The 26,961-nt window shown below is 43.6% G+C and overlaps 1 protein-coding gene and 1 non-coding gene across 5 annotated transcripts in view; both read left to right on the top strand.

Annotated features, from left to right (window-relative positions):
• LOC106610193 (serine/threonine-protein kinase DCLK2) overlaps positions 1 to 26,961 on the top strand; it is a 67,224-nt gene that overhangs the window by 33,576 nt on the left and 6,687 nt on the right. For 3 of the 4 annotated variants that reach the window (XR_006770778.1, XM_045722745.1, XM_045722747.1), the window contains exons 3-14: positions 4,425 to 4,554; positions 7,207 to 7,314; positions 7,470 to 7,523; positions 9,102 to 9,196; positions 10,705 to 10,786; positions 12,773 to 12,878; positions 13,550 to 13,607; positions 14,766 to 14,885; positions 19,622 to 19,768; positions 22,602 to 22,735; positions 23,010 to 23,087; positions 25,378 to 25,474. Coding sequence is in view for 3 of the 4 variants with exons in the window: in XM_045722745.1 (XP_045578701.1) it covers positions 4,425 to 4,554; positions 7,207 to 7,314; positions 7,470 to 7,523; positions 9,102 to 9,196; positions 10,705 to 10,786; positions 12,773 to 12,878; positions 13,550 to 13,607; positions 14,766 to 14,885; positions 19,622 to 19,768; positions 22,602 to 22,735; positions 23,010 to 23,087; positions 25,378 to 25,474 (1,209 nt within the window). In the remaining variant the exon portion in view is untranslated. The remainder of the gene's footprint in view (positions 1 to 4,424; positions 4,555 to 7,206; positions 7,315 to 7,469; positions 7,524 to 9,101; positions 9,197 to 10,704; positions 10,787 to 12,772; positions 12,879 to 13,549; positions 13,608 to 14,765; positions 14,886 to 19,621; positions 19,769 to 22,601; positions 22,736 to 23,009; positions 23,088 to 25,377; positions 25,475 to 26,961) is intronic. The other variant, XM_045722746.1, reaches the window with a different exon arrangement.
• On the top strand, positions 11,984 to 12,060 carry trnaa-agc (transfer RNA alanine (anticodon AGC)). The gene has a single exon. It is a non-coding gene; the product is annotated as a tRNA-Ala (tRNA).

Here is a 26,961-nt window from a genome sequence, read left to right as displayed (position 1 = left end):
AGAAATTAGGATGAGCAATGTCTTTTTTGTTGATGGTTTTCCAAACATGCCGTCTTCTAGCAAGTGATAACATCATCCTGAATGTTTTAATCTGTTTAAATTGTTGTTTTATAGCCCACAGCATGAGTCTGACAATGATGGATTTTTCACATCAATATCCTCATAGGAACATCCCATTGTCCATCTAAATGCCAACCTCATAATTGAACCACTAGTAAACAGTTGTTAATTAAATATCAAATCAGATATTTTAGTTCTGACTTTCTCATACAACAGCAGCTGTTTTAGGGGTGTGTTTTGCCCGACCCAAGTCCTCAACCCATATTTCTCTCTGTTGCTGGGTCGGCCAGGGCAGAATAGGAGAGATGGGAAGAGCAGAGGCAGAGAGGGATAGACAGAGAACAAGGAAAGGTCAACATTTGAAGAAGTGTGTGAGATGGGAGGGCAAACTGAGGTTACAGATGTCACCCCAAAGAAACACAGACGCACACATAAGAGGAACACGCACTCACCAAAGACACACACTCCAAAGACACACAACCACAAGATCCCCCCCCCCCCCTGCTCCTCCCCCAAATGATTCATCTCCCGGATAGGACTAATTCAGCCTGACAGGGTCTGTGTGCCATTGGCTGTTGTTGATCCTGGCAGCGGTTGTCAAGGGAACACAAACAGCAACATGGACTATGAGGTCTGACATCCTTATCCTGCCTTATTAATCTGTTCACTACTATTCCCCCAGACGGTACCGTGGCCTCAGCATGCACTTAGAGAGGATGCTCTCCAGAGGATCTGATCGGCAAAATTGGGACTGTGCTTCTTCTGGCAAGCTGTGGGAGCAGACATTTTGTAAACAACCTTGTTTAAAGACCTCTCTTATCCCTTTTTTCTCAGCTCTCTTTCCAAAACCCTGTGAGTGTATCCCCCTTATCTCCGTCTGTCCTTGGCCTCCTGGGAACCACAGGCCATCTTAAATGACCCACAGTGATCTACAGTAGTCCTATTCAGCCTCTGGGAGGCTGCCACGATGGTAGCCAGGCCTGAAGCCTCCTGGACAATCACATCGCCCCACTGTGGGGTCGCCACAGTGGTTTCCCAGGTGGCAATCAACCGGGCAACCGTTTCTAGGGGCGATACATAATGACCCTGTCTAATTCACTCTCCTCTCTGACAACTAAAAGGTGAATTCAGAAGAGACCAACTAGTACCTCTTCTGTGGTCAAATTGTCAAACTTCTGTGTGAAAGTGAAAAGTGTTGGGCTTGTGTTGTGTACTGTACCCATAATAGTGTCGTATTGCTTTTCCAGATCCCAGAGATTTCCCCCCCCCGCACTGTCACCAACGTCTCCTGTCCTGTCTGCTGGTGTCATCACCATTGGCCTGTACCCAGGCAGGGGACACAGTGACAAGGCCACCTCAGCAGTCTGAGGCTGCTGGCTGTCACACACCGTGTCCTCATAATGCAGACTCTGTCACACGCTGTACTGTATCCCCATAATGCAGACTCTGTCTGGACAGCTCAGCCCTGGATGGATGGAAAACTACTGGCTTATCTGACCCTAGATCTGACCCTACCTAGATCTGACCCTACCTAGATCTGACCCTACCTAGATCTGACCCTACCTAGATCTGACCCTACCTAGATCTGACCCTACCTAGATCTGACCCTACCTAGATCTGACCCTACCTAGATCTGACCCTACCTAGATTCTGAGAATATCTGATGTGTCACTGTGAGTGCATATTTAGAATGTTTTACATGAGTCTGTAGTGTGTTTGGTGTGGATCCCAGGAAGAGTATTTGCTGTGTTCGCAGCAGCTAATGGGGATCCTAGTAAAATACTAATACTTGGCAGTACCACTGAGCAGCTTACGACATTAGCTTATATGGTTTGTCCTTTTCATTGACAATGTACTCATGGTACTGGACTTAATCCATGGTGCATGTACACTATCACATCTCATAGGATCTGTAGCCTGTAGGTTACATATGTGTTGTGAAGGCCTTCGTCCAATGGGAAAGATCATCAAAGGCAGCTGAAGTGTTCCAACAATGTCTACTGCTCCCGGTCTTAAAGCAGTCACCATGACGATGCCAACATATGGCTGGTTGTCCGGGTTATCAGCTGCTCAGTGTGAGTGATCCCGGCTGAGGAATGGCAGCCATTTCAGCTATGCCACCCAAGAGCCACTGCCTGCCAAACAAACATGTCCCCTCTCACCTCACCGCTCTCTTTCTCTGTCTCTGTTTCTGTCTGTCTCTGTTTGTCTCTCTCTGTTTATCTCTATCTGTCTCTGTCTATCTCTCTGTCTCTGTTTGTCTCTGTCTCCTGTCTGTCTCTGTCTCCTGTCTGTCTCTGTCTCCTGTCTGTCTCTGTCTCCTGTCTGTCTGTCTCCTGTCTCTGTCTCCTCCTGTCTGTCTCTGTCTTCTGTCTCTCTGTCTCTGTCTGTCCTTGTCTCTGTCTCCTCCTGTCTCCTCCTGTCTCCTGTCTGTCTCTGTCTTCTGTCTCTCTGTCTCCTCTCTGTCTCTCTGTCTCCTCCTGTCTCTCTGTCTCCTTCTGTCTCCTGTCTGTCTTCTGGCTCTCTGTGTCTGTCTCTGTCTCCTGTCTCTCTGTTTCCTGTCTGTCTCTGTCTCCTCCTGTCTCTCTGTCTCCTCCTGTCTCTCTGTCTCCTTCTGTCTCCTGTCTGTCTTCTGGCTCTCTGTGTCTGTCTCTGTCTCCTGTCTCTCTGTTTCCTGTCTGTCTCTGTCTCCTCCTGTCTCCTGTTTGTCTCGGTCTCCTCCTGTCTTTTTGTCTCTCTGTCTCCTGTCTGTCTCTGTCTGTTTCAGCCGCCAATGGTTATTGATTTAGATTTTGCCTCACAACACACTGCCAAGTCAAGTCATCCATTCATGTATTAAGTCAGCATGACAGAGTTTCTGTCTGAGCCCTAAAAATGATCTGTGGGGATGGAGGAGATTTGGAATCTGTATTGGAAGAGGATTTTGGTCAATGTGTTATGATGGCTGTTGCTGTTTTGAGTTGGCATATTTATAAATCTGCAGTCCTGAGAGAGAAGGTCCTCCAGCAGACTGCTCTCCATCTGCTCCAGAGTCCAGGCCCACCACACACAGTCCCTCTTCCACTGCCTCAACCCCCAAGCTTCTGTGACTGTCCCATCTGCCTCACTAACTGGCTCCAACCAGTCAACCCTCTCTCCCATCTCCCAGGGTATGAGTGGGATGTGTGGGGGTGAGATGATGATGATGATGATGATGATGATGATGATGAAGGAATCCCCTTCCTGCCTGTCCACCCACTGATACTCCCTGCCTGCCTGGGCTGAATGCACTACCACAGTAATGCAGAGGAGCTAGTGTGTGTGTGGATAAGTAATGTAGGCGCAACTCCCTCTGCTTTGTGCGATTAAATCATGGTAGCTATAGATATTACATGAGAGAAAGGAGAGGTGGAAGGCAGGTTGACGTTTATTGTCATGAATCTTGCCCTGGAGGCAGAACTGAGAGATGTCCGCTAGATGGGCCAGCTGCAAGTCAAAATGAATGTAAGGTTAGGGTTAGGCATTAGGGTTAGCAGTGTGGTTACGGTTAGGTTTGAATCATGTCCCAGCTAGTGACCAATCTGCAGAGCTGCCTCCAGGGCAAGATTCATGACGAAAAACACTAACCTGTGAGTGGAGAGAAGACAAAATGGAGATGGAAGGTGAAAAAGGGAGAGAGCGATAAAGAAACAGCCTACGCAACAGAAATGCTTGCTGCAGTGATTTCCTCACATGACAGTGTATTTAGACTCTGCAGTACTTTATTGTTGTGATATTTTGACCCTCAGCTCTTTGCTGTAAGCTGTAAAGTGTTGCCTCGTCCATTGTGGCACTGAGCTTAGCAACCATGAAAGAGCTATCACATCACAGACAGATTTTAATTGGGCTGTTCGAGCGAGCCGTCAGGATGCAGCGACACACACACACACACACACACACTCACACACACAGCGATGCGTGGAAAATAATGAAATACCACAGACATCCTTCAACAACATGACGTGTTATAATAATGGCCCCTTCTTCTCCTCCAGCTATAATATAATTGTGATGTTTAGTAGAATCATCTGAAAGACTATGTCCTGGAGAGTGGGATGTTCACACAGAGATTATGCAATAGTGAGTACAATAGGGTGTAAAACGATTGGATTCCCATTCGGCTTCTGTCTGCATATTAAATGGTGGATGAGCTACTGTTTCCACAAATGAAATGAGTTGATTCTCCACAGAGATGCATGGTATGGGTACACCCCATTAGAAGATGTCTTGCGAGGGACTATAATATTTCTATAACTAGTGCCCAGAGTTTTTCCTCTAAACTCAAGGACCTACAGATGATTCCTCTTCTAGCTTACCTTCCTCTGCACCTCTCTCCCTCTCCCCAGATCACCTGTCTCCAGGACTTCTTCGGCGAGGATGACGTGTTCATCGCGTGCGGCCCAGAGAAGTACCGCTACGCCCAGGATGACTTCCTGTTGGATCACAGTGGTAAGGCTTCTGTAGCCTTTGTGACTGGTAGGCCTGACTAACTAAATCTAACATCACCTGTATGTTGTGAAACCTTGGTCTCTCTCATACAAATAGATGTAGCTTCCTGTTCTAGTGTCTATATTTCTATGGCCTCTCTGTCCCAACCTTTTCCTCCCTCCCTCTTTCCTTCCGATTTCCTTCATAGGGTGCGTGGGACATGCCAGGTCTTCCTCGGCAAAGAGGTCTTCTGACCTCAATGGGACTTCCTGGTTAAATAAAGGTCATAAAAATTGCACACTATTCCCGATAGAGCCTCCATAATGGTCTGGTGAAAAGGAGTGTACTATATCGGGAATAGGTTGCTATTTTGGACGCACCCCTCCTTTCTGTCTGTCATAGTATAGTGTAACTTCCCTAAAGAGATGTCAATGCCAAACCACTTTCCCCTTTTCATACTAGAAGTCTGAAAGGTGGAACATGATAATTATCTGTCAACCATACAATAGTGAACGTTCATTTTCTCAGTTGAATGAGACTTAATTGTTCTAAAAGTGGTTCCGGTGACTCGTGATGCTTAATCATGACTCTAACATAGTGTGATCATCGCTCAATATCTTCATTCATTCCTCTCCTCGAAGAGGAGGAAACGATTGATTACAGTATGTGTGAGACTATCGGTCTGAACACAACCAGATTCCTGACTTCTGTAGGGGAAAGTGGCTGCAGTCACATTTTGTAGTTGTAGTAGTACATTCCATTCCAGGGTTCTTCAGTGAATGTCATTATGTGTAGATGTACCATTCCCATGTTGAGAAGAAGACGTTCTTGAAAATCACTTAAAAGATGTCTGCAGCGATACCCCCTACTGCAGCAGGATATGGCCTCTTTAGTCCATTGCTAGCCCATTGTTATCTTAAGCAGGCCGATGTCAGTACAACTCCTCTGCAGTCCCCTGTCATCTGTGCTAGATAAGGGGGAGACAGGATGTACTGTATATAATTTCCAAACAGGCTAATTTTAGACACCAAGGTTCTAGCTACATCCTGTTTTCTTAGTGTTGGTCCTGTAACATAACATTTAAAGCTGCAATATGTCACTTTTTGGACAACCTGTCAAAAAGCACATATAAATGTGAGGTATTGATCTGTCACTCGCATTGAAAGAAAGTCTAAGACGCGGTAAATCTGTTCTACGTGCGCTATTTCTATATGGCCCATTTTTAAGTTTAGTTTTTGTGTCTTTTACTTTTGGTTTTGTACACCAGCTGAAAATATATTTCACAGCGGTTTAGATGGTACAATGATTCTCTACACTATACTTGCTTGTTTTGTTACATAAACAGAAATTAGGCAAACTAGAATGTTAGCTACAAGGAAATGGCAGAGTGATTTCTGCATCTTTTAAACACACACATACACACAGGTGTAAACACTGTTTGTTCTAACGATGAGTGTTTAGTTTCTTCAGCTGAATCTGTTCTTCAGTTGTTTTAGCGCTTCCTTGTCCTACTTCTCCTGCCATGCTCCATTTTGAAGAATTAGGTCTTCTCAAAAACAAGTGTTTGCTCTAGGTACCTCTTTTCACCCGCTAAGTCTTTGCACAGTGTCTTACAGGAGTCCCAATGGGCTGTTGCACTGTCAGACTCAATTGTGGAGAACAGTGTCAAATCCAAACACGGTTTAGGGAACGATATAAAAAGTAAACACTGCAAGTAAACAAACGTGCGTGGTACAGTAGCTAGCATTGTAGTAAACAGAATCGCACCTGGGGTCTGCTCCAATAACAGGCTTGGGTCACGTCCACTTCATAGGGAATCATTTGTCTCCAATTGGCCACAGCTGGTTGGTTCCTCCTCTGTGTTCACGGTGTCATAATAGCGTCTAGCACTGTAACACCCCCCAATTAACCCAGACAGTTTAACCACTAGTCTCATTACAGTAACCAGTCATATGCTGCTCCTGAACGCAGCTCGCTCTGTCTGTTATCAACGCTGCTACAACAACTCTGTATCACAGGCGGTTGGTGGCACCTTAATTGGGGAGGACGGGGCTCGTGGTAGCGGCTGGAGCGGGATCAGTGGAATGGTATCAGATACATTGAACACGTGGTTTCCATGGTTTCCATGTGTTTTATACCATCCCATTCACTCCCTTCCAGCCATTATGAGCCGTCCTCCCCTCAGCAGCCTCCACTGATTTATGCGTCTGTGCAACACCACTACAACAGTTGAACCACCGACCTCGTTACCCCGACACCTACTGCATGCAGCGCAGCTCTGTCAGCTGGTGTACGCATCTCTGCGAAACACTACTAACACAACGGCGTTGGTAGCAGCGCAGCAGGCAGCAGACACGATAGCGTAATTACCACAGCTTGTGAATTTTTCATGGAGTTATGATGCGCACAGAGCCACAGACGATTGCACATGTGGTGTTCGTTTGGAAAAAGCAAATGCTTAACTGAGTTTTTTTTTGTTGTGGAAAGCTCTCTGCGTGAATTAAACATTCTTAACTTCTTGAACACTCCGTACTTAATGCTTTCTCAAAGAGAGCCAATTATATTATGGCGCTAGTTCCTAGCTGGAGCTATTTTAGAATAGTTTGACTTGAACACTGGGAACTGTATTGAATTGTGCTAGATAGGAAATGAGGTCGGTGTGTGAGTGTGGTTTTAACCCTGTGTGTGTTGTCTTCACAGAATGCCGGGTGCTCAAGTCCTCATACTCTGCTCGCTCGCCCACTCCAACGAGGGCTGCTGGGAGCAAGAGCCCTGGACTCTCACGCCGTATCAAGTCCCCTGGCATAGGTATACACATGCATTTTGGCAGGCTACCGGCCATATGGCCAATTACCGGACATTTATCTTAAGCTCAGTTAAAAATTGATTTTGAGGTTTTAAGTTGGACATTGAAACCTCGAGCTATAAAATTGTTTTTTGCAATTCTCTCTCTCTCTCTGCAGTAAGAAGACCAATCCATTACTCCACCAGTAGTCAGTCTCCTGTTAAATCCCCAGGTAAGCCTGTTGACATCCTGCACTGCCCACTCTATTGGCCCATTACCCAACCACAACAAACCACTCATTTTCATCTAGCTAGCTATCATTACTAGGACCTTGAGTTTTCCCCTGAGCATGACGCCTAACCAGGAATAACTCCTGGTTTTAATCATCACCACAATATGTTAACAATAATCACTACAATGAGTCTTTCTCAGAGAGGGCACCAATGAAACCCTTTTGAAGTTCCTGACTGCTTGGAGTCTTGGTCAGTGCACCCGTGGCCTGAGGTTGACCTTGTGGCTGACGGGGCCCTGTGAGAGGTCCAGTTAGTCTCTTTCAGTACAGTATGTTGTAATGTCAGTCAGACTCCTGCTGTGTAGGGAAGTGCCATCAATTACTCTGAAGGAGCTCTGCTCCACTGTGGACCTCCCTGGCCTGCCACCATGACCCAAGACTATTTAAAGATCTCTGGATATCGCTCTCTCTTTCTCCCCCTCTCTTTCTCTGGCTCTTGCTCTCTCTTTTTCGCTCTCTAATTTTCTCTCTCCTCTCTTCCTGGCCCTGGCCCAGAAACTCTGGCTTCTACAGTATGCATCTAATCTGAGCACAGACTGGTGCAGGACCGGCTGATACAAACCCATGTACTAAATTAGCCTCAGTGCTTTAGTCTTCAGCTGCTTTCACTGAGCCCTTCTAATTGAATTGAATAATCTCATCAGTTGTCTGGCATCACATTTCCCAGAAGGTGCTGTACTGTATTGGTGGTTCTGACTGTTGTTCGCAGGTCCAGATTGTTTGTCTCAGGGAACGGGTACAGCGTGTGGCAGTGTACCTGCCGAGAACCTAGAGTGTGTGGCAGATGAGGCTTTTCACAGAAACACACTGTACCATTACCAATACAGCCTATTTCTCCAAAGAAAGGCAATGCCTGGCCCTGTTGTTTGAGGAGAGGACTGTTTGTGACACAGGGAGGTTCCTGGAGGTAGGCTGTTTGAGGTACCCTTGAACCCTCAGGGTCGTAGCTTTCGTGTGGCCTTAGCTGCAGACAGATTATCCAGGCAGCCTGCGGAGGCACCTGGGGTGACCCTGCGTGCCTGGCTGTTGGAGCCAAACACAACCCGTTTCTCCCCACAGGGGACCGGACAGGAAGTTGGACAGTCACACACAGTTCTAGACACGAAACGCCACACTGCACCTGATGAAAATCTAGCACTCGGTCTTAAGGAAAGGTCGTGGACTTGAATTCTTGGTGGAGAACTGTTAGTTCAGAGTTTTGTCAACTGAGTGAAAGTAAACCCATTCAAAGTGAACTTTGTTGTGTCACAAATGGATTTCCTGCCCTATCGTATATCACTTCCTGTGATCGAGGCATTTCCTTTAGTATTCCAAAAAATGAAGAAAAATAGAATACACAATGTAATAACAGTAATGCACTTTTAACCAGCCACATCTCTCCAGAGGAAAAAGGACTTCCTCTCTCGTTTGCCCTTCCCCACATCAGCACGTCCTGTTGGGCCAGCCCTAGCCCTATCATTGTCTTACTATGGCTTCCTCCCTCTCTCCTTCCCTCTTTTCTCTCTCTCTCCTCTCCAGTCAATGGTGTCCCCAGCAGTACGATCTCCACCCCCAAGTCCACCAAATCCAACAGCTCCTCCCCCACCAGCCCCCGCAGTATACACAGCTTCAAGGTGAGTCACACACACACCGTGTCTCACACACACACACACACACCACCTATAATCTCCAGATAATGATATTGTACTGTATGTACCTGTATAGGAAGAGTGATTGTATATTTTTATGTTTGATAGAACTTAGTTACTCTGAAAGACATCACAAAATAACGTATTGAAAAGAAAGATTGATGATGTAATCCACCCAGTTCAAAGGTGTTTCACCTTGAGATTCCTCCTTTAGATAGTGTACTAAATAATGCATACACTTTTCTAGTCCAGGTAACAGAAATAAGCCTTATGGTCCATGTACTTGTAGAAGTGTTGAAAGAGCTTCTCTTCCATAATAGAAAAGATTACTGGGATGACTTGGCGGATTCTGTCGCATGTGAAAGCCAAGAATGCTTGAAAAAGCAGTCTTATAATAACCCATATAACCTATTCAAACAGCCATGTCTCTTTCGATCCATTAAAGTTGGTGTTTCTTCTTTCTCTGATAAGTGACAGTAGGGGAGGCCTATCCATTAAGATAGTTCCTTACACCCTGTACTGTTCTGAAGGGCAGAACACTTATTTTACGCAACACAGTGATATACATACCTGCTCACTTTCTTTTGAGTTAGTTTGGGTAGGCACACAACATCCACAGAATGGAGAACTCTAAGAGCAATTCAGAAGAGACGTGTTTTTGTGGAATCGTCTTCTATCGTTCCATTGAGCTACCTATCTAATAATGGATTATAAAGTCGAATATCAAACATTTTCTTACCAAACAAAAATATACATGCGACAAAGATTTTACTGAGTTACAGTTCATATAAGGAAATCAGTCAATTGAAATAAATTCAAAAGGCCCGCACAAGTATAATGAAATGCGTAACTTGAAAGCCCTTCCCAACATTGCAGTATTCAATATCAAAATATTATAACAAAAAACCCCACAAGAAATAAGAGGGGGAAAAAAGCAAACAGAAGAATGTAAGCCATATACAGGGTCAGTGCCAGTACCAAACTATACAATATAATTGTGGGGGTGTTTTGTATTAGTTTCCTGTCAGAACTCTGAAGCACTATAAAACACTACGGGGATCCATGAGCTAGTTATCATGACACACTCTGTCATGGCATTATGTTGGATTTCAGATGCATGCTACTTAAAGCAAAACCATTAGTCAATGTCCCTAGATCCCAGGGCTTAGTTCTGGATCGATGTTATGAAGCGGACCTGTCCTGTTGTATTACTCGTGAGATGTAATTGGCTAATTCGATCGCCCTGCTAGTGTTGATGTCAAAACAAAGCATTGGATTGGGAGTCGCGTAACCAACAATTGTGCCCAGCTAACCTTGACCTCCAATCCATTGTGTATGCCATATTTGATATTTATAGTTGCCATGGTGATGCATGTGTCCAGGTTTTGACTTGAGTGTTGGCTGAAAGGGGAAGGATGCTGACCTCTGTTATTTTTTTCTTCTCTTTCACTTCCTCTCTTCATCTCTTACTTTCTTTCTGTCCTCCTTTCCAGGTTCCGCCACATCACACATCTGCCACCAATGTGAACGGGTCTTCACACAGTCTGGAGCTGGCCAATAACATGAGTCCTGAGGGTAGGTGTCCCCTTCTCTGACATTTTCTTCATTTCTGTTTTCTCTACTCCTCCTTCTCCTCGCCTCGCCACTCCACTCCACTCCTGTCCTCATCCCTCCCTTCTCCTCTCAACCTCTCCCTTCTCCTCCCTTCTTCTCTTCTCCCTTCTCCTCTCCTCCCTTCTTCTACTCCTCTCCTCTCTTTACCCTGTGTCATCCTGTCTCCGTGCCAACTCTCACAGCTCCTGCCTGCACTCACTCACCCCTAAAACGTGGCCCAATGCATCCCCAATCCCCCCTAGGGCCTCAATGCAGGTTCAGGTTGTTATATTAGAATTGCTTACTCAGCGACACAAGCCGCATCACAGCAGAGCTCACAACAGAGGGACAGAGAAGTGTGATGCGGAGAACAAGTGAAAAAACCTGTGTGCTTCTGCGTGAGACAGCCAGGCGGTATCAACACGTTCTTGGGCTGTGTGTCTGCATAATATTACTGGTCGCTCTTTAGGAGAGGCCAGATATTAGTTCTAGGGTAGGAGCTAGGCTGCCTGGGATAATGGGCAATTAATGAATTTATACTTTGATCAGATTAAAAAACATTGATCCTTTTATTTCAGCCGCTTTGTCTTAACATAAGTTGTGGAAACTCCAAAGAGATCATATTAATTTCACTGCAATGCAAGTTTTGCCAGAGTAAGTACTTGTAGGTATTGTACGTCATTCTACGCTGAGGTGTCCAAAACATTATGAACACCTGCTCTTTCCATGACAAAGACTGACCAGGTGAATCCAGGTGAAAGCTTTGATCCCTTATTGATGTCACTTGTTAAATCCACTTCAATCAGTGTCGATGAAGGGGAGGAGACAGGTTAAAGAAGGATTTTTAAGCCTTGAGACAATTGAGATATGGATTGTGTGCCATTCAGAGGGTGAATGGGCAAGACAAAAGATGTAAGTGCTTTTTAACAGGGTATGGTAGTGGGTGCCAGGCGCACCGGTTTGTTTCAAGAACTGCAACGCTGCTGGGTTTTTCACGCTTAACAGTTTCCTGTGTGTATCAAGAATGGTCCACCACCCAAAAGACATCCAGCCAACTTGACACAACTGTGGGAAGCATTGGAGTCAACATCAGCCAGCATTCCTGTTGAACTCTTTTGACACCTTGTAGAGTCCTTGCTCCGACTAATTGAGGCTGTTCTGAGGGCAAAAGGTGGGAGTGCAACTGTAGCTCAGTTGGTAGAGCATGGTGTTAGCAACGCCAGGGTTGTGGGTTCGATTCCCACGGGGGGCCAGCACAGGAAAAAAAAAAAAAAATGAAATGTATGCATTCACTACTGTAAGTCGCTCTGGATAAGAGCGTCTGCTAAATGACTAAAATGTAAATGTAACTCAAAACTCAAAAACTCAAACTACAAAAATCTCTGAAACTGGAAACACGAGTCTCCCTCACTAGCTTTAAGCACCAGCTGTCACAGCAGCTCACAGATCACTGCACCTGTACATAGCCCATCTATAAATTAGCCCAAACAACTACCTCTTCCCCTACTGTATTTATTTATTTATTTTGCTCCTTTGCACCCCATTATTTCTATTTCTACTTTGCACTTTCTTCCACTACAAATCTACCATTCCAGTGTTTTACTTGCTATATTGTATTTACTTTGCCACCATGGCCTTTTTTGCCTTTACCTCCCTTATCTCACCTCATTTGCTCACATTGTATATAGACTTATTTTTCTACTGTATTATTGACTGTATGTTTGTTTTACTCCATGTGTAACTCTGTGTTGTTGTATGTGTCGAACTCCTTTGCTTTATCTTGGCCAGGTCGCAATTGTAAATGAGAACTTGTTCTCAACTTGCCTACCTGGTTAAATAAAGGTAAAATAAAAAACATATTAGGAAGGTGTTCTTAATGTTTTGTTCAGTCTGTATATATGTGGGCCACAGGAAGCAACTGAAAGAGCATTCTGATGTGCCCCGTTGTAACACATCTCTCCTCATCAGTTAACGGCAACAGCTGTAGCTCTATCACAACCGTCCTGGATAAGTACAAGGTCGGCAAGGTCATAGGAGACGGAAACTTTGCAGTGGTGAAAGACTGTGTAGAACGGTATGTAAATTAAGAATGATATTACATTTCTTTACATCTCATTGATGGATTTAAAACCTTATTTTAATTTTAACTTCTCGCTTGACCGGAAGTTTCATAGCATACCAATTGTACTTTCATATTTGTAAGGAATGTTCACTAGGCTGTTGGACTTAAAAAGCCCTATTTATAAATGACCACGTTGATCAGTAGCTTTCAATGTGACTTAATAAGCGTCACGTCACATGTCATAACTGCTTCTAAGGCTTAATGACAGCAGGGATTTATAGAATTGAAGTAAGCATTTACTGTTTGTGTGCGTGTCTGGGGTTCAGCCCATGAAATCCACTTCATTACCGTTTCCCTTCTGACTCAGCAGTTTGTCTGTAATATACAGAGAGAAGACTTCTTCCTCTAATCAGAAGGGCTAGACGCTCCAATACACTGTCACGCACTGTCTGATGCTTCAGCCTATGACTGTGTATAGGGATGCAACACTGTTGGATAGAACTTAGAATCCTAGTTTGTGATGAAACCAAACTGGCTAACCTATTAAAAGTGCCTTTCAAACTTGTTAAAAAATGTTATGGTTTGGCAGATGGTTGCACATGATTTGGGTTGGTTTTGAAGGATTTACAGTAAATACAATACACCATGATTTGAAGGACTAGTGTTGCTGTATGTCTTTATAGGTCCACTGGGAAGGAGTATGCACTAAAGATCATTGACAAGGCCAAGTGCAGTGGAAAGGTAAGAGAGGGAGAGAATATGTTGTTGCCACTGTATTTCTTTGACTGTGTCATCCAATAGCAGCTGAGCTCAGCAACCCAGGTTGTGAATGAATGAAAGTGTTGCTGACAGAGTCCCAGCACCATGTATCAACAGAGAGACTGTTCTCTCAGACAGTGTTGCTGACAGAGGACCAGCACCATGTATCAACAGAGACTGTTCTCTCAGACAGTGTTGCTGACAGAGGACCAGCACCATGTATCAACAGAGACTGTTCTCTCAGACAGTGTTGCTGACAGAGGACCAGCACCATGTATCAACAGAGACTGTTCTCTCAGACAGTGTTGCTGACAGAAGGCCAGCACCATGTATCAACAGAGACTGTTCTCTCAGACAGTGTTGCTGACAGAAGACCAGCACCATGTATCAACAGAGACTGTTCTCTCAGACAGTGTTGCTGACAGAAGACCAGCACCATGTATCAACAGAGACTGTTCTCTCAGACAGTGTTGCTGACAGAAGACCAGCACCATGTATCAACAGAGACTGTTCTCTCAGACAGTGTTGCTGACAGAGGACCAGCACCATGTATCAACAGAGACTGTTCTCTCAGACAGTGTTGCTGACAGAGGACCAGCACCATGTATCAACAGAGACTGTTCTCTCAGACAGTGTTGCTGACAGAGGACCAGCACCATGTATCAACAGAGACTGTTCTCTCAGACAGTGTTGCTGACAGAAGGCCAGCACCATGTATCAACAGAGACTGTTCTCTCAGACAGTGTTGCTGACAGAAGACCAGCACCATGTATCAACAGAGACTGTTCTCTCAGACAGTGTTGCTGACAGAGGACCAGCACCATGTATCAACAGAGACTGTTCACTCAGACAAGAGGACACTCTAAATAAATGACTATTGATTGCTCTGGTCTCTTAACTATCTAATGAAGGTTTAGCCTCTCAGCTCAAGGTGATGTATATCATGTATCTGTCAGAGCAGCTGACATTTAGAGAAGACATGAATAAAACATGATAAATCTCTAATCTGATTCCATGAGATTAACAGGATCAAAGACCAACACAATGAACTACTACATGTCTGTCTGCCCGGGGGTTAATAATGCAGGGTGGAATACCTAACCTGTGTATGTGTGTGTGTGTGTGTGTGTGTGTGTGTAGGAGCACCTGATAGAGAATGAGGTGGCAGTGCTGAGGAGAGTCAAACACCCCAACATTATCCAGCTGATAGACGAGGTGGACACACCCACTGAACTCTACCTGGTGATGGAGCTGGTCAAGGTACATTCAACCACTACTGACCTCTACAGTATCTATTCAACCACTACTGACCTCTACAGTATCTAGTCAACCACTACTGACCTCTACAGTATCTATTCAACCACTGCTGACCTCTACAGTATCTATTCAACCACTACTGACCTCTACAGTATCTATTCAACCACTACTGACCTCTACAGTATCTAGTCAACCACTACTGACCTCTACAGTATCTAGTCAACCACTACTGACCTCTACAGTATCTATTCAACCACTACTGACCTCTACAGTATCTATTCAACCACTACTGACCTCTACAGTATCTATTCAACCACTACTGACCTCTACAGTATCTAGTCAACCACTACTGACCTCTACAGTATCTATTCAACCACTACTGACCTCTACAGTATCTATTCAACCACTACTGACCTCTACAGTATCTATTCAACCACTGCTGACCTCTACAGTATCTATTCAACCACTACTGACCTCTACAGTATCTATTCAACCACTACTGACCTCTACAGTATCTATTCAACCACTACTGACCTCTACAGTATCTAGTCAACCACTACTGACCTCTACAGTATCTATTCAGCCACTACTGACCTCTACAGTATCTATTCAACCACTGCTGACCTCTACAGTATCTATTCAACCACTGCTGACCTCTACAGTATCTATTCAACCACTACTGACCTCTACGGTATCTATTCAACCACTACTGACCTCTACAGTATCTATTCAACCACTGCTGACCTCTACAGTATCTATTCAACCACTACTGACCTCTACAGTATCTATTCAACCACTACTGACCTCTACAGTATCTAGTCAACCACTACTGACCTCTACAGTATCTATTCAGCCACTACTGACCTCTACGGTATCTATTAAAACACTGCTGACCTCTACAGTATCTATTCAACCACTGCTGACCTCTACAGTATCTATTCAACCACTACTGACCTCTACAGTATCTATTCAACCACTACTGACCTCTACAGTATCTATTCAGCCACTACTGACCTCTACAGTATCTATTCAACCACTACTGACCTCTACAGTATCTATTCAACCACTACTGACCTCTACAGTATCTATTCAACCACTACTGACCTCTACAGTATCTATTCAACCACTGCTGACCTCTACAGTATCTATTCAACCACTGCTGACCTCTACAGTATCTATTCAACCACTACTGACCTCTACAGTATCTATTCAACCACTACTGACCTCTACAGTATCTATTCAACCACTACTGACCTCTACAGTATCTATTCAACCACTACTGACCTCTACAGTATCTATTCAACCACTACTGACCTCTACAGTATCTATTCAACCACTACTGACCTCTACAGTATCTATTCAACCACTACTGACCTCTACAGTATCTATTCAACCACTACTGACCTCTACGGTATCTATTAAAACACTGCTGACCTCTACAGTATCTATTCAGCCACAACTGACCTCTACAGTATCTATTCAACCACTGCTGACCTCTACAGTATCTATTAAAACACTGCTGACCTCTACAGTATCTATTCAACCACTACTGACCTCTACAGTATCTATTCAACCACTACTGACCTCTACAGTATCTATTCAACCACTACTGACCTCTACGGTATCTATTAAAACACTGCTGACCTCTACAGTATCTATTCAGCCACAACTGACCTCTACAGTATCTATTCAACCACTGCTGACCTCTACAGTATCTATTCAACCACTGCTGACCTCTACAGTATCTATTCAACCACTACTGACCTCTACAGTATCTATTCAACCACTACTGACCTCTACAGTATCTATTCAACCACTACTGACCTCTACAGTATCTAGTCAACCACTACTGACCACTACAGTATCTATTCAACCACTGCTGACCTCTACAGTATCTATTCAACCACAGCTGACCTCTACAGTATCTATTCAACCACAGCTGACCTCTACAGTATCTATTCAACCACTGCTGACCTCTACAGTATCTATTCAGCCACTGCTGACCTCTACAGTATCTATTCAGCCACTACTGACCTCTACAGTATCTATTCAACCACTACTGACCTCTACAGTAGCTATTCAACCACTACTGACCTCTACAGTATCTATTCAGCCACTGCTGACCTCTACAGTATCTATTCAGCCACTGCTGACCTCTACAGTATCTATTCAGCCACTACTGATCTCTACAGTATCTATTCAGCCACTACTGACCTCTACAGTATCTATTCAGCCACTACTGACCTCTACAGTATCTATTCAGCCACTACTGACCTCTACAGTGTTGTGTCTTTGGGGTACCATTAAACTTAAGATATGTTTATCAATTAGCTCCCTGTAATTATTATCACGCGATTAAACTGATTAATCGTTTAATTGTAATTAACTAGGAGATCGGGGCACCAAGGAGAATATTCAGATTACAAAGCTCTAATTTTCCTAATATAACTTTCCTGTACTATAATATTATATTCTATTATAGTATAGGCCGATTATCTTGTGGTTTAAATGGTGTATTTTACCTCTAGTCCAGTCTCATTCCAAACGTCGTAAATTGTTGTATCTGCACGAACCCAGTCTTTACTAAAATCATCCATACATCAATTGTCTTAAAATCATTTATTTACTACACTAAGTAATTAACAGAAAAACATACAAACAGTAATTATCGTCACAAAGGATTGGTAGAGGAATGTGCCCTAATGGCTAACAAGCATGGCTGGTCTGTTAGACAATGGGTCATAAACGGTCAGCTGAGAAGTTACACAGAGTTCATTAATATTAACAATTGACAATTGAAGGCTCACTCATTCGGGAACAATTGCAATCAATACATATTTACGCTCATGTGTCATCGTGATCCTTGTTCGAGAGTTCTGTTCTGTTGGGGAGTTTTGTCCGCGTTCTCTCTCTCTCGGTTAGAATGGATCTTTCAGAGCGACATTCATTAATGTCGTCATAGAATGGTTGTTTCGTTGGTCTTCGCGTTCGATGATATAATTTACTTAGCTGCAGACTAATAATTAATATCAAAAACTTGTTCTTATTCTGTCGGTATCAATAGTCTAAAAGTTAACCACGTGGTATGGTTCACTTTCAGTAGAGTACTTGGATGGTCAGACCTCTGGCCATGGAGTGTAGGCCTGGTCTGAAGAAATGTAAATCAGGGGGTGTTTTATAGTGCCCATCGAACAGGCTTGTCAAATGACGACTGGTCCTGTATGTGTCCCTGGGGCGTGCCTATGACTGAGTTAGATTTGGTTACAGAAATACAATTCTATCACATTACATCAGTACATAGCATCTCAATGTCTTACAAAAGCTTTATCCTTATTAATACATTCTATACAACCATTATGATGCTATTATATAAACAGTTTTATGGTAATATGGCTATATTGTCTCTTCTGAGTATCACAAAATTGTACCAAGCGGATCAGTTCGTAGCTGGATTCTTCACCAATCTTCCATACCTTCTCCAGCACACACAAAATGTCGCTTGGCTCTCCAATTCTATGAGTTGGAAGAATTTCCTGTGTCTCTCTATGGGCCATGTGGCCAGAGACTCTCCTGGAATTTTAGAGTTTTTACGACCCTTTACACACAGGGTGGATTGGGGGGAAGGTAGGGGGTGGTGGTGCAAAAGGGAGGGGTCAACTGTCCTCCCTGTACCAAAAGAGGCCAACGTCATGACAACAGTATCTAGTCAACCACTACTGACCTCTACAGTATCTAGTCAACCACTACTGATCTCTACAGTATCTATTCAACCACTGCTGACCTCTACAGTATCTATTCAACCACTGCTGACCTCTACAGTATCTATTCAACCACTACTGACCTCTACAGTATCTATTCAACCACTGCTGACCTCTACAGTATCTATTCAACCACTGCTGACCTCTACAGTATCTATTCAACCACTGCTGACCTCTACAGTATCTATTCAACCACTACTGACCTCTACAGTATCTATTCAACCACTACTGACCTCTACAGTATCTAGTCAACCACTGCTGACCTCTACAGTATCTATTCAACCACTGCTGACCTCTACAGTATCTATTCAACCACTGCTGACCTCTACAGTATCTATTCAACCACTGCTGACCTCTACAGTATCTATTCAACCACTGCTGACCTCTACAGTATCTATTCAACCACTGCTGACCTCTACAGTATCTAGTCAACCACTGCTGACCTCTACAGTATCTATTCAACCACTGCTGACCTCTACAGTATCTAGTCAACCACTGCTGACCTCTACAGTATCTATTCAGCCACTGCTGACCTCTACAGTATCTATTCAGCCACTGCTGACCTCTACAGTATCTATTCAGCCACTACTGATCTCTACAGTATCTAGTCAACCACTACTGACCTCTACAGTATCTATTCAACCACTGCTGACCTCTACAGTATCTAGTCAACCACTGCTGACCTCTACAGTATCTAGTCAACCACTGCTGACCTCTACAGTATCTAGTCAGCCACTGCTGACCTCTACAGTATCTATTCAGCCACTGCTGACCTCTACAGTATCTATTCAACCACTACTGACCTCTACAGTATCTAGTCAACCACTACTGACCTCTACAGTATCTAGTCAACCACTACTGACCTCTACAGCAGTATTCTGCACTTCATCAGTGCATGCAACATTAATATTTTAGGTACCTTATCATTTAGGTAAGTACTTAATTCAACATTAATGTGTCTAATGCGTCCATTTCCTGCAGGGTGGCGACCTGTTTGATGCCATCACATCCTCCACTAAGTACACAGAGAGAGATGCCAGTGTCATGGTGTTTAACCTAGCTGGAGCCCTGAAGTACCTCCACAGTATGAACATAGTACACAGAGACATCAAGCCTGAGAACCTGCTGGTGAGTAGTAAGGGACCACACTGAAGACTGGGGTAGCCAGCTACACTGTACACTGTAAGATCATATGTTGTTGAATTGACATACAGTAGTTACCTAACAATATGTCAGAATTGTTGTGACAATTGGCCGAGACATACACTACCTTTTCAAAAGTTTGAGGTCACTTAGAAATGTCCTTGTTTTTGAAAGAAAAGCACTTTTTTTTGTAAATTAAATAACATCAAATTGATCAGAAATACAGTGTAGATATTGTTAATGTTGTAAATGACTATTGTAGCTGGAAACGGCAGATTTTTAATGGAATATCTACATAGGCGTACGGAGGCCGATTATCAGCAAACATCACTCCTGTGTTCCAATGGCATGTTGTGTTAGCTAATCCTAATCGCTAAGTTTATCATTTTAAAAGGCTAGTTGATCATTAGAAAACCCTTTTTCAATTATGTTCGCACAGCTGAAAACTGTTGTTCTGATTTAAAGAAGCAATAAAACTGACCTTCTTTAGACTAGTTGAGTATCTGGAGCATCAGCATTTGTGGGTTCGATTACAGACTCAAAATGGCCAGAAACAATGGAAAAATGGAAAAATGGACTGAAACCCGTCAGTCTATTCTTGTTCTGAGAAGTTAAGGCTATTCCATGCTAGAAATTGCCAAGAAACATAAGATCTCGTACAGCACTGTGTCCTACTCCTTTCACAGAACAGCGCAAACGGGCCCTAACCAGAATAGAAAGAGGAGTGGGAGGCCCCGGTGCACAACTGAGCAAGAGGAGAAGTACATTAGTGTCTAGCTTGAGAAACAGACGCCTCACAAGTCCTCAACTGGCAGCTTCATTAAATAGTAACCGCAAAAAAACTGTCTCAACGTCAATAGTGAAGAGGCGACTCCGGGATTCTGTCCTTTTACTTGGATTAGCGAACACAGGAGTGATGGTTGCTGATAATGGGCCTCTACGCCTATAAAGATATTCCATCAAAAATCTGCCGTTTCCAGCTACAATAGTCATTTACAACATTAACAATGTCTACACTGTATTTGTGATCAATTTGGTGTTATTTTAATGGATGAAAAATGTGCTTTTCTTTCAAAACAAGGACATTTCTAAGTGACCCCAAACTTTTGAAAAGGTAGTGTAAGTGTACAGTCGTGGTCAAAAGTTTTGAGAATGACACAAATATACATTTTCAGTTCGTTTGATGGCAATTTGCATATACTCCAGAATGTTATGAAGAGTGCTCAGATGAATTGCAATTAATTGCAAAGTCCCTCTTTGCCATGCAAATGAACTGAATCCCCAAAAAACATTTCCACTGCATTTCAGCCCTGCCACAAAAGGACCAGCTGACATCATATCAGTGATTCTCTCGTTAACACAGGTGTGAGTGTTGACGAGGACAAGGCTGGAGATCACTCTGTCATGCTGATTGAGTTCGAATTACAGACTGGAAGCTTCAAAAGGAGGGTGGTGCTTAGAATCATTGTTCTTCCTCTGCCATTCATGGTTAACTGCAAGGAAACACGTGCCGTCATCATTGCTTTGCACAAAAAGGGCTTCACAGGCAAGGATATTGCTGCCAGTAAGATTGCATGTAAATCAACAATTTATCGGATCATCAAGAACTTCAAGGAGAGTGGTTAAATTGTTGTGAAGAAGGCTTCAGGGCGCCCAAGAAAGTCCAGCAAGCGCCAGGACCGTCTCCTAAAGTTGATTCAGCTGCGCGATCGGGGCACCACCAGTACAGAGCTTGCTCAGGAATGGCAGCAGGCAGGTGTGAGTGCACCTGCATGCACAGTGAGGCGAAGACTTTTGAAGGATGGCCTGGTGTCAAGAAGGGCAGCAAAGAAGCCTCTTCTCTCCAGGAAAAACATTAGGGACAGACTGATATTCTGCAAAAGGTACAGGGATTGGACTGCTGAGGACTGGGGTAGAGTCATTTTCTCTGATGAATCCCCTTTCTGATTGTTTGGGGCATCTGGAAAAAAGCTTGTCCGGAGAAGACAAGGTGAGCGCTACCATCAGTCCTGTGTCCATGCCAACAGTAAAGCATCCTGAGACCATTCATATGTGGGATTGCTTCTCAGCCAAGGGAGTGGGCTCACTCACAATTTTGCCTAAGAACACAGCCATGAATAAAGAATGGTACCAACACATCCTCCGAGAGCAACTTCTCCCAAACATCCAGGAACAGTTTGGTGACGAACAATGCCTTTTCCAGCATGATGGAGCACTTTGCCATAAGGCAAAAGTGATAACTAAGTGGCTTGGGGAACAAAACATTGATATTTTGGGTCCATGGCCAGGAAACTCCCCAGACCTTAATCCCATTTAGAACTTGTGGTCAATCCTCAAGAGGCAGGTGGACAAACAAAAACCCACAAATTCTGACAAACTCCAAGCATTGATTATGCAATAATGGGCTGCCATCAGTCAGGATGTGGCCCAGAAGTTAATTGACGGCATGCCAGGGTGGATTGCAGAGGTCTTGAAAAAGAAGGGTCAACACTGCAAATATTGTCTCTTTGCATCAACTTCATGTAATTGTCAATAAAAGCCTTTGACACTTATGAAATGCTTATAATTATACTTCAGTATTCCATAGTAACATCTGACAAAAATATGTAGACACTGAATCAGCGAACTTTGTGGAAATTTAATATTTGTGTCATTCTCAAAACTTTTGGCCACGACTGTATATGATGGATATGAGATTTGAGATTTTCATATGGCATGCTAAAGTATTTGCATATGAGATTTGCATATGAATTGCTCAATGCCTTTTGAATTGAGGTGACATGAGTTGGTAACTATGTTTTGTGTGTCTGTCCCTTAGGTGTGTGAGTACCTTGACGGCACTAAGTCTCTGAAGCTGGGGGACTTTGGTCTGGCCACTGTGGTTGAGGGGCCCCTGCACACCGTGTGTGGAACCCCCACCTACGTGGCCCCTGAGATCATCGCTGAGGCTGGGTGAGTTACTGCCAACTCAGGGAACCTGCACCTGTATCCATAGCATCAGACTCAGACATTCTAGTGACTAGCGCCGCTGAAGGGGAAACTCACACTGATGTGTAACAACACTTTCTTCATATTTCTCTCTCTGCTCGCTCTCTTTCGCTCTGCCTCTATCTTTCCCTCTCTTTCTCTCTCTGCTTTCTCTCTCTGCTCTCTCTCCCCCTCTGCTCTCTCTCTCTCTTTTTCTCTGCTCTTTCTCCATCTCTTCTCTGTCTCTCTCTCCCCTCAGTTATGGTCTGAAGGTGGATATCTGGGCAACTGGGGTCATCACTTACATCCTGCTGTGTGGCTTCCCTCCCTTCCGCAGGTACACTACGCAATGTTATTTAACCTCCAGACACCTACAGTACACTACACAATGTTATTTAACCTCCAGATACCTACAGTACACTACACAATGTTATTTAACCTCCAGATACCTACAGTACACTACACAATGTTATTTAACCTCCAGATACCCACAGTACACTACACAATGTTATTTAACCTCCAGAACACCTACAGTACATTACACAATGTTATTTAACCTCCAGATACCCACAGTACACTACACAATGTTATTTAACCTCCAGATACCTACAGTACACTACACAATGTTATTTAACCTCCAGATACCTACAGTACACTACACAATGTTATTTAATCTCCAGATACCTACAGTACACTACACAATGTTATTTAACCTCCAGATACCTACAGTACACTACACAATGTTATTTAACCTCCAGAACACCTACAGTACACTACACAATGTTATTTAACCTCCAGAACACCTACAGTACACTACACAATGTTATTTAACCTCCAGATACCTACAGTACACTACACAATGTTATTTAACCTCCAGAACACCTACAGTACACGACACAATGTTATTTAACCTCCAGAACACCTACAGTACACTACACAATGTTATTTAACCTCCAGATACCTACAGTACACTACACAATGTTATTTAACCTCCAGATACCTACAGTACACTACACAATGTTATTTAACCTCCAGACACCTACAGTACACTACACAATGTTATTTAACCTCCAGATACCTACACTACACTACACAATGTTATTTAACCTCCAGATACCTACAGTACACTACACAATGTTATTTAACCTCCAGATACCTACAGTACACTACACAATGTTATTTAACCTCCAGACACCTACAGTACACTACACAATGTTATTTAACCTCCAGATACCTACAGTACACTACACAATGTTATTTAATCTCCAGATACCTACAGTACACTACACAATGTTATTTAACCTCCAGATACCTACAGTACACTACACAATGTTATTTAACCTCCAGAACACCTACAGTACACTACACAATGTTATTTAACCTCCAGAACACCTACAGTACACTACACAATGTTATTTAACCTCCAGATACCTACAGTACACTACACAATGTTATTTAACCTCCAGAACACCTACAGTACACGACACAATGTTATTTAACCTCCAGAACACCTACAGTACACTACACAATGTTATTTAACCTCCAGATACCTACAGTACACTACACAATGTTATTTAACCTCCAGAACACCTACAGTACACTACACAATGTTATTTAACCTCCAGAACACCTACAGTACACTACACAATGTTATTTAACCTCCAGAACACCTACAGTACACTACACAATGTTATTTAACCTCCAGAACACCTACAGTACACTACACAATGTTATTTAACCTCCAGAACACCTAAAGGGATATATTCTCAGGTACACCACACACCAACATGGCTGCTCCTTGACGGGAGAGCGTTCATTACACAGTCACCACGCTTAATGTTAACATGATAATCTCTGAAATTCTACGATTGGCCACCTGCTTCATATCTGATTCACACAGTTAAACCTCTACTAGCCTGTCTAGGGATGTACTTTAACTTACAGAAAACAGGGATTTAGTCCTTACTGTTGGAAAACTCTTAGAAATGTCTAATTGGTCTCGGGAATGCCCTGGAAATGTTCCCATAGACAGTCCTTACGCTGAAAACCAAGTGTTGAGTGGGCTAGCCTAGCACATCCGTTTGGCTACCTTAGTGTAAACCCAGGCGTCTGGCCCTCGCACACTAATTCAGCTATTTAAATACAGGAGACGTTCATTTACATGACTTCATTTGATGTTTGTTTTTTATACCTGCGGTTTAGCGTAACTGTGATCTCGCATAGATTAACCGTTAAGCATTGACAGGGTCTCTGGATAGTAGTGTCATTGCAGTGAGGATTGTCTGCCAGAATAGAGCTGAGAGATTTATGTCTCATAGTCAGTCGTCCTATCCTCCCCCTACTTGTACCTCTTCTGTTGCTACTCTTGTTATGTTCTGGTGTGTCCTTGAATTGATTCCTGGTGCTAAATTGGAAAATGCATGCAGCCAGTTAGTGAGTGAGGGGGAGGGGTGGGGGATAGATAGGATGATGGTGTCAGAGTTATTCTGACGCTGTGTGTCTTTGAATGTGACATGAATATAATGTGTGATGCCAAAATGTATGTGTGTGTGTGCGTGCACTACAGTATTTGTGAGTCTATGCTGAAATATCCATCTGTTCACAGCATAGTATGTCTCTCTCTACAGTGAGGACAACCTTCAAGAGGACCTGTTTGACCAGATCCTGGTGGGACGACTGGACTTCCCTGCTCCCTACTGGGACAACGTCACTGACTCAGCCAAGGTAACCGCCACACACACAGACACACCACCCCCGTTAAATTTGGGTGTCAGTAATGAGGGGGTGGGAGGGTCCCGTTGAGGTCTCACGGAATGGAGGGGAGCGGGAGTGAAGAAAGAGAGGGATGGTTTGGAAAGAAAGAGGGGATGCACACATACCATCTCTTCTGTTCTCACATCTTTAATTACTCCTCTTTTCTGTTCCCTCTCTCTCTCTGCCTCTCTCTCTCTCTGCCTCTCTCTCTCTCTCTGCCTCTCTCTCTCTCTCTGCCTCTCTCTCTCTCTCTGCCTCTCTCTCTCTCTCTCTGCCTCTCTCTCTCTCTCTCTCTCTGCCTCTCTCTCTCTCTCTCTCTGCCTCTCTCTCTCTCTCTCTCTGCTCTCTCTCTCTCTCTCTCTCTCTCTGCCTCTCTCTCTCTCTCTCTCTCTCTCTCTCTCTCTCTCTCTCTCTCTCTCTCTCTCTGCTCTCGTTCATTCAATTTAAGGGCTTTATTGGCATGGGAAACATATGTTTACATTGCCAAAGCAAGTGAAATGGATAAACAAAAGTGAAATAAACATGATGCTTACAAAAGTTCCAAAAGAATAAAGACATTTTAAATGTCATATTATGTATATATACAGTGTTGTAATGATGTGCAAATAGTTAAAGTACGAAAGGGAAAATAAATAAACATAAATATAGTTTGTATTTACAAGGGTGTTTGTTCTTCACTGGTTGCCCTTTTCTTGTGGCAACAGGTCACAAATCGTGTTGCTGTGATGGCACACTGTGGTATTTCACCCAATAGATATGAGAGTTTATCAACAACAACAAAAATGTGTGGGTCTGTATAATCTGAAGGAAATATGTGTCTCTAATATGGTCATACATTTGGCAGGAGGTTAGGAAGTGCAGCTCAGTTTCCACCTCATTTTGTTGGCAGTGTGCACAGCCTGTCTTCTCTTGAGAGCCAGGTCTGCCTACGGCAGCCTTTCTGTACATAGTCAAAGATTTCCTTGATTTTGGGTCAGTCACAGTGGTCAGGTATTCTGCCACTGTGTACTCTCTGTTTAGGGCCAAGTAATTATCTTTTTGTTTTCTCATGATTTGGTTGGGTCTAATTGTGTTGCTGTCCTGGGGCTCTGTGGGGTCTGTTTGTGTTTGTGAACAGAGCCCCAGGACCAGCTTGCTTGGGGGACTCTTCTCCAGGTTTATCTCTCTGTAGGTGATGGCTTTGTTATGGAAGGTTTGGGGATTGCTTCCTTTTAGGTGGTTGTAGAATTTAAATGCCTCGGTCTCTCTCGCTCTCGCTATGACTAGTGTGTGGTAAAAGGCATGGCGCTCCCTGCTCCCTGCTCCCTCCTCTCACTCCCTAAATGACCACCATGTGTTACAGTGACGACAGCTATTTCACAGCAAGGCTGAACTACTAATGAAATCCTCTGCTGCATTGGCACCTCGACTTAACAAAGAGAGGCCTACGTCTAGAGATCTCAACAGCCTGCTGCAGT

This window comes from Salmo salar, chromosome ssa08 (assembly GCF_905237065.1).
Source record: "Salmo salar chromosome ssa08, Ssal_v3.1, whole genome shotgun sequence".
Lineage (NCBI taxonomy): Eukaryota > Metazoa > Chordata > Actinopteri > Salmoniformes > Salmonidae > Salmo > Salmo salar.
The sequence above is the reverse complement of the archived record's forward strand: the minus strand, read 5'-3'. Positions and strand labels throughout refer to the sequence as shown.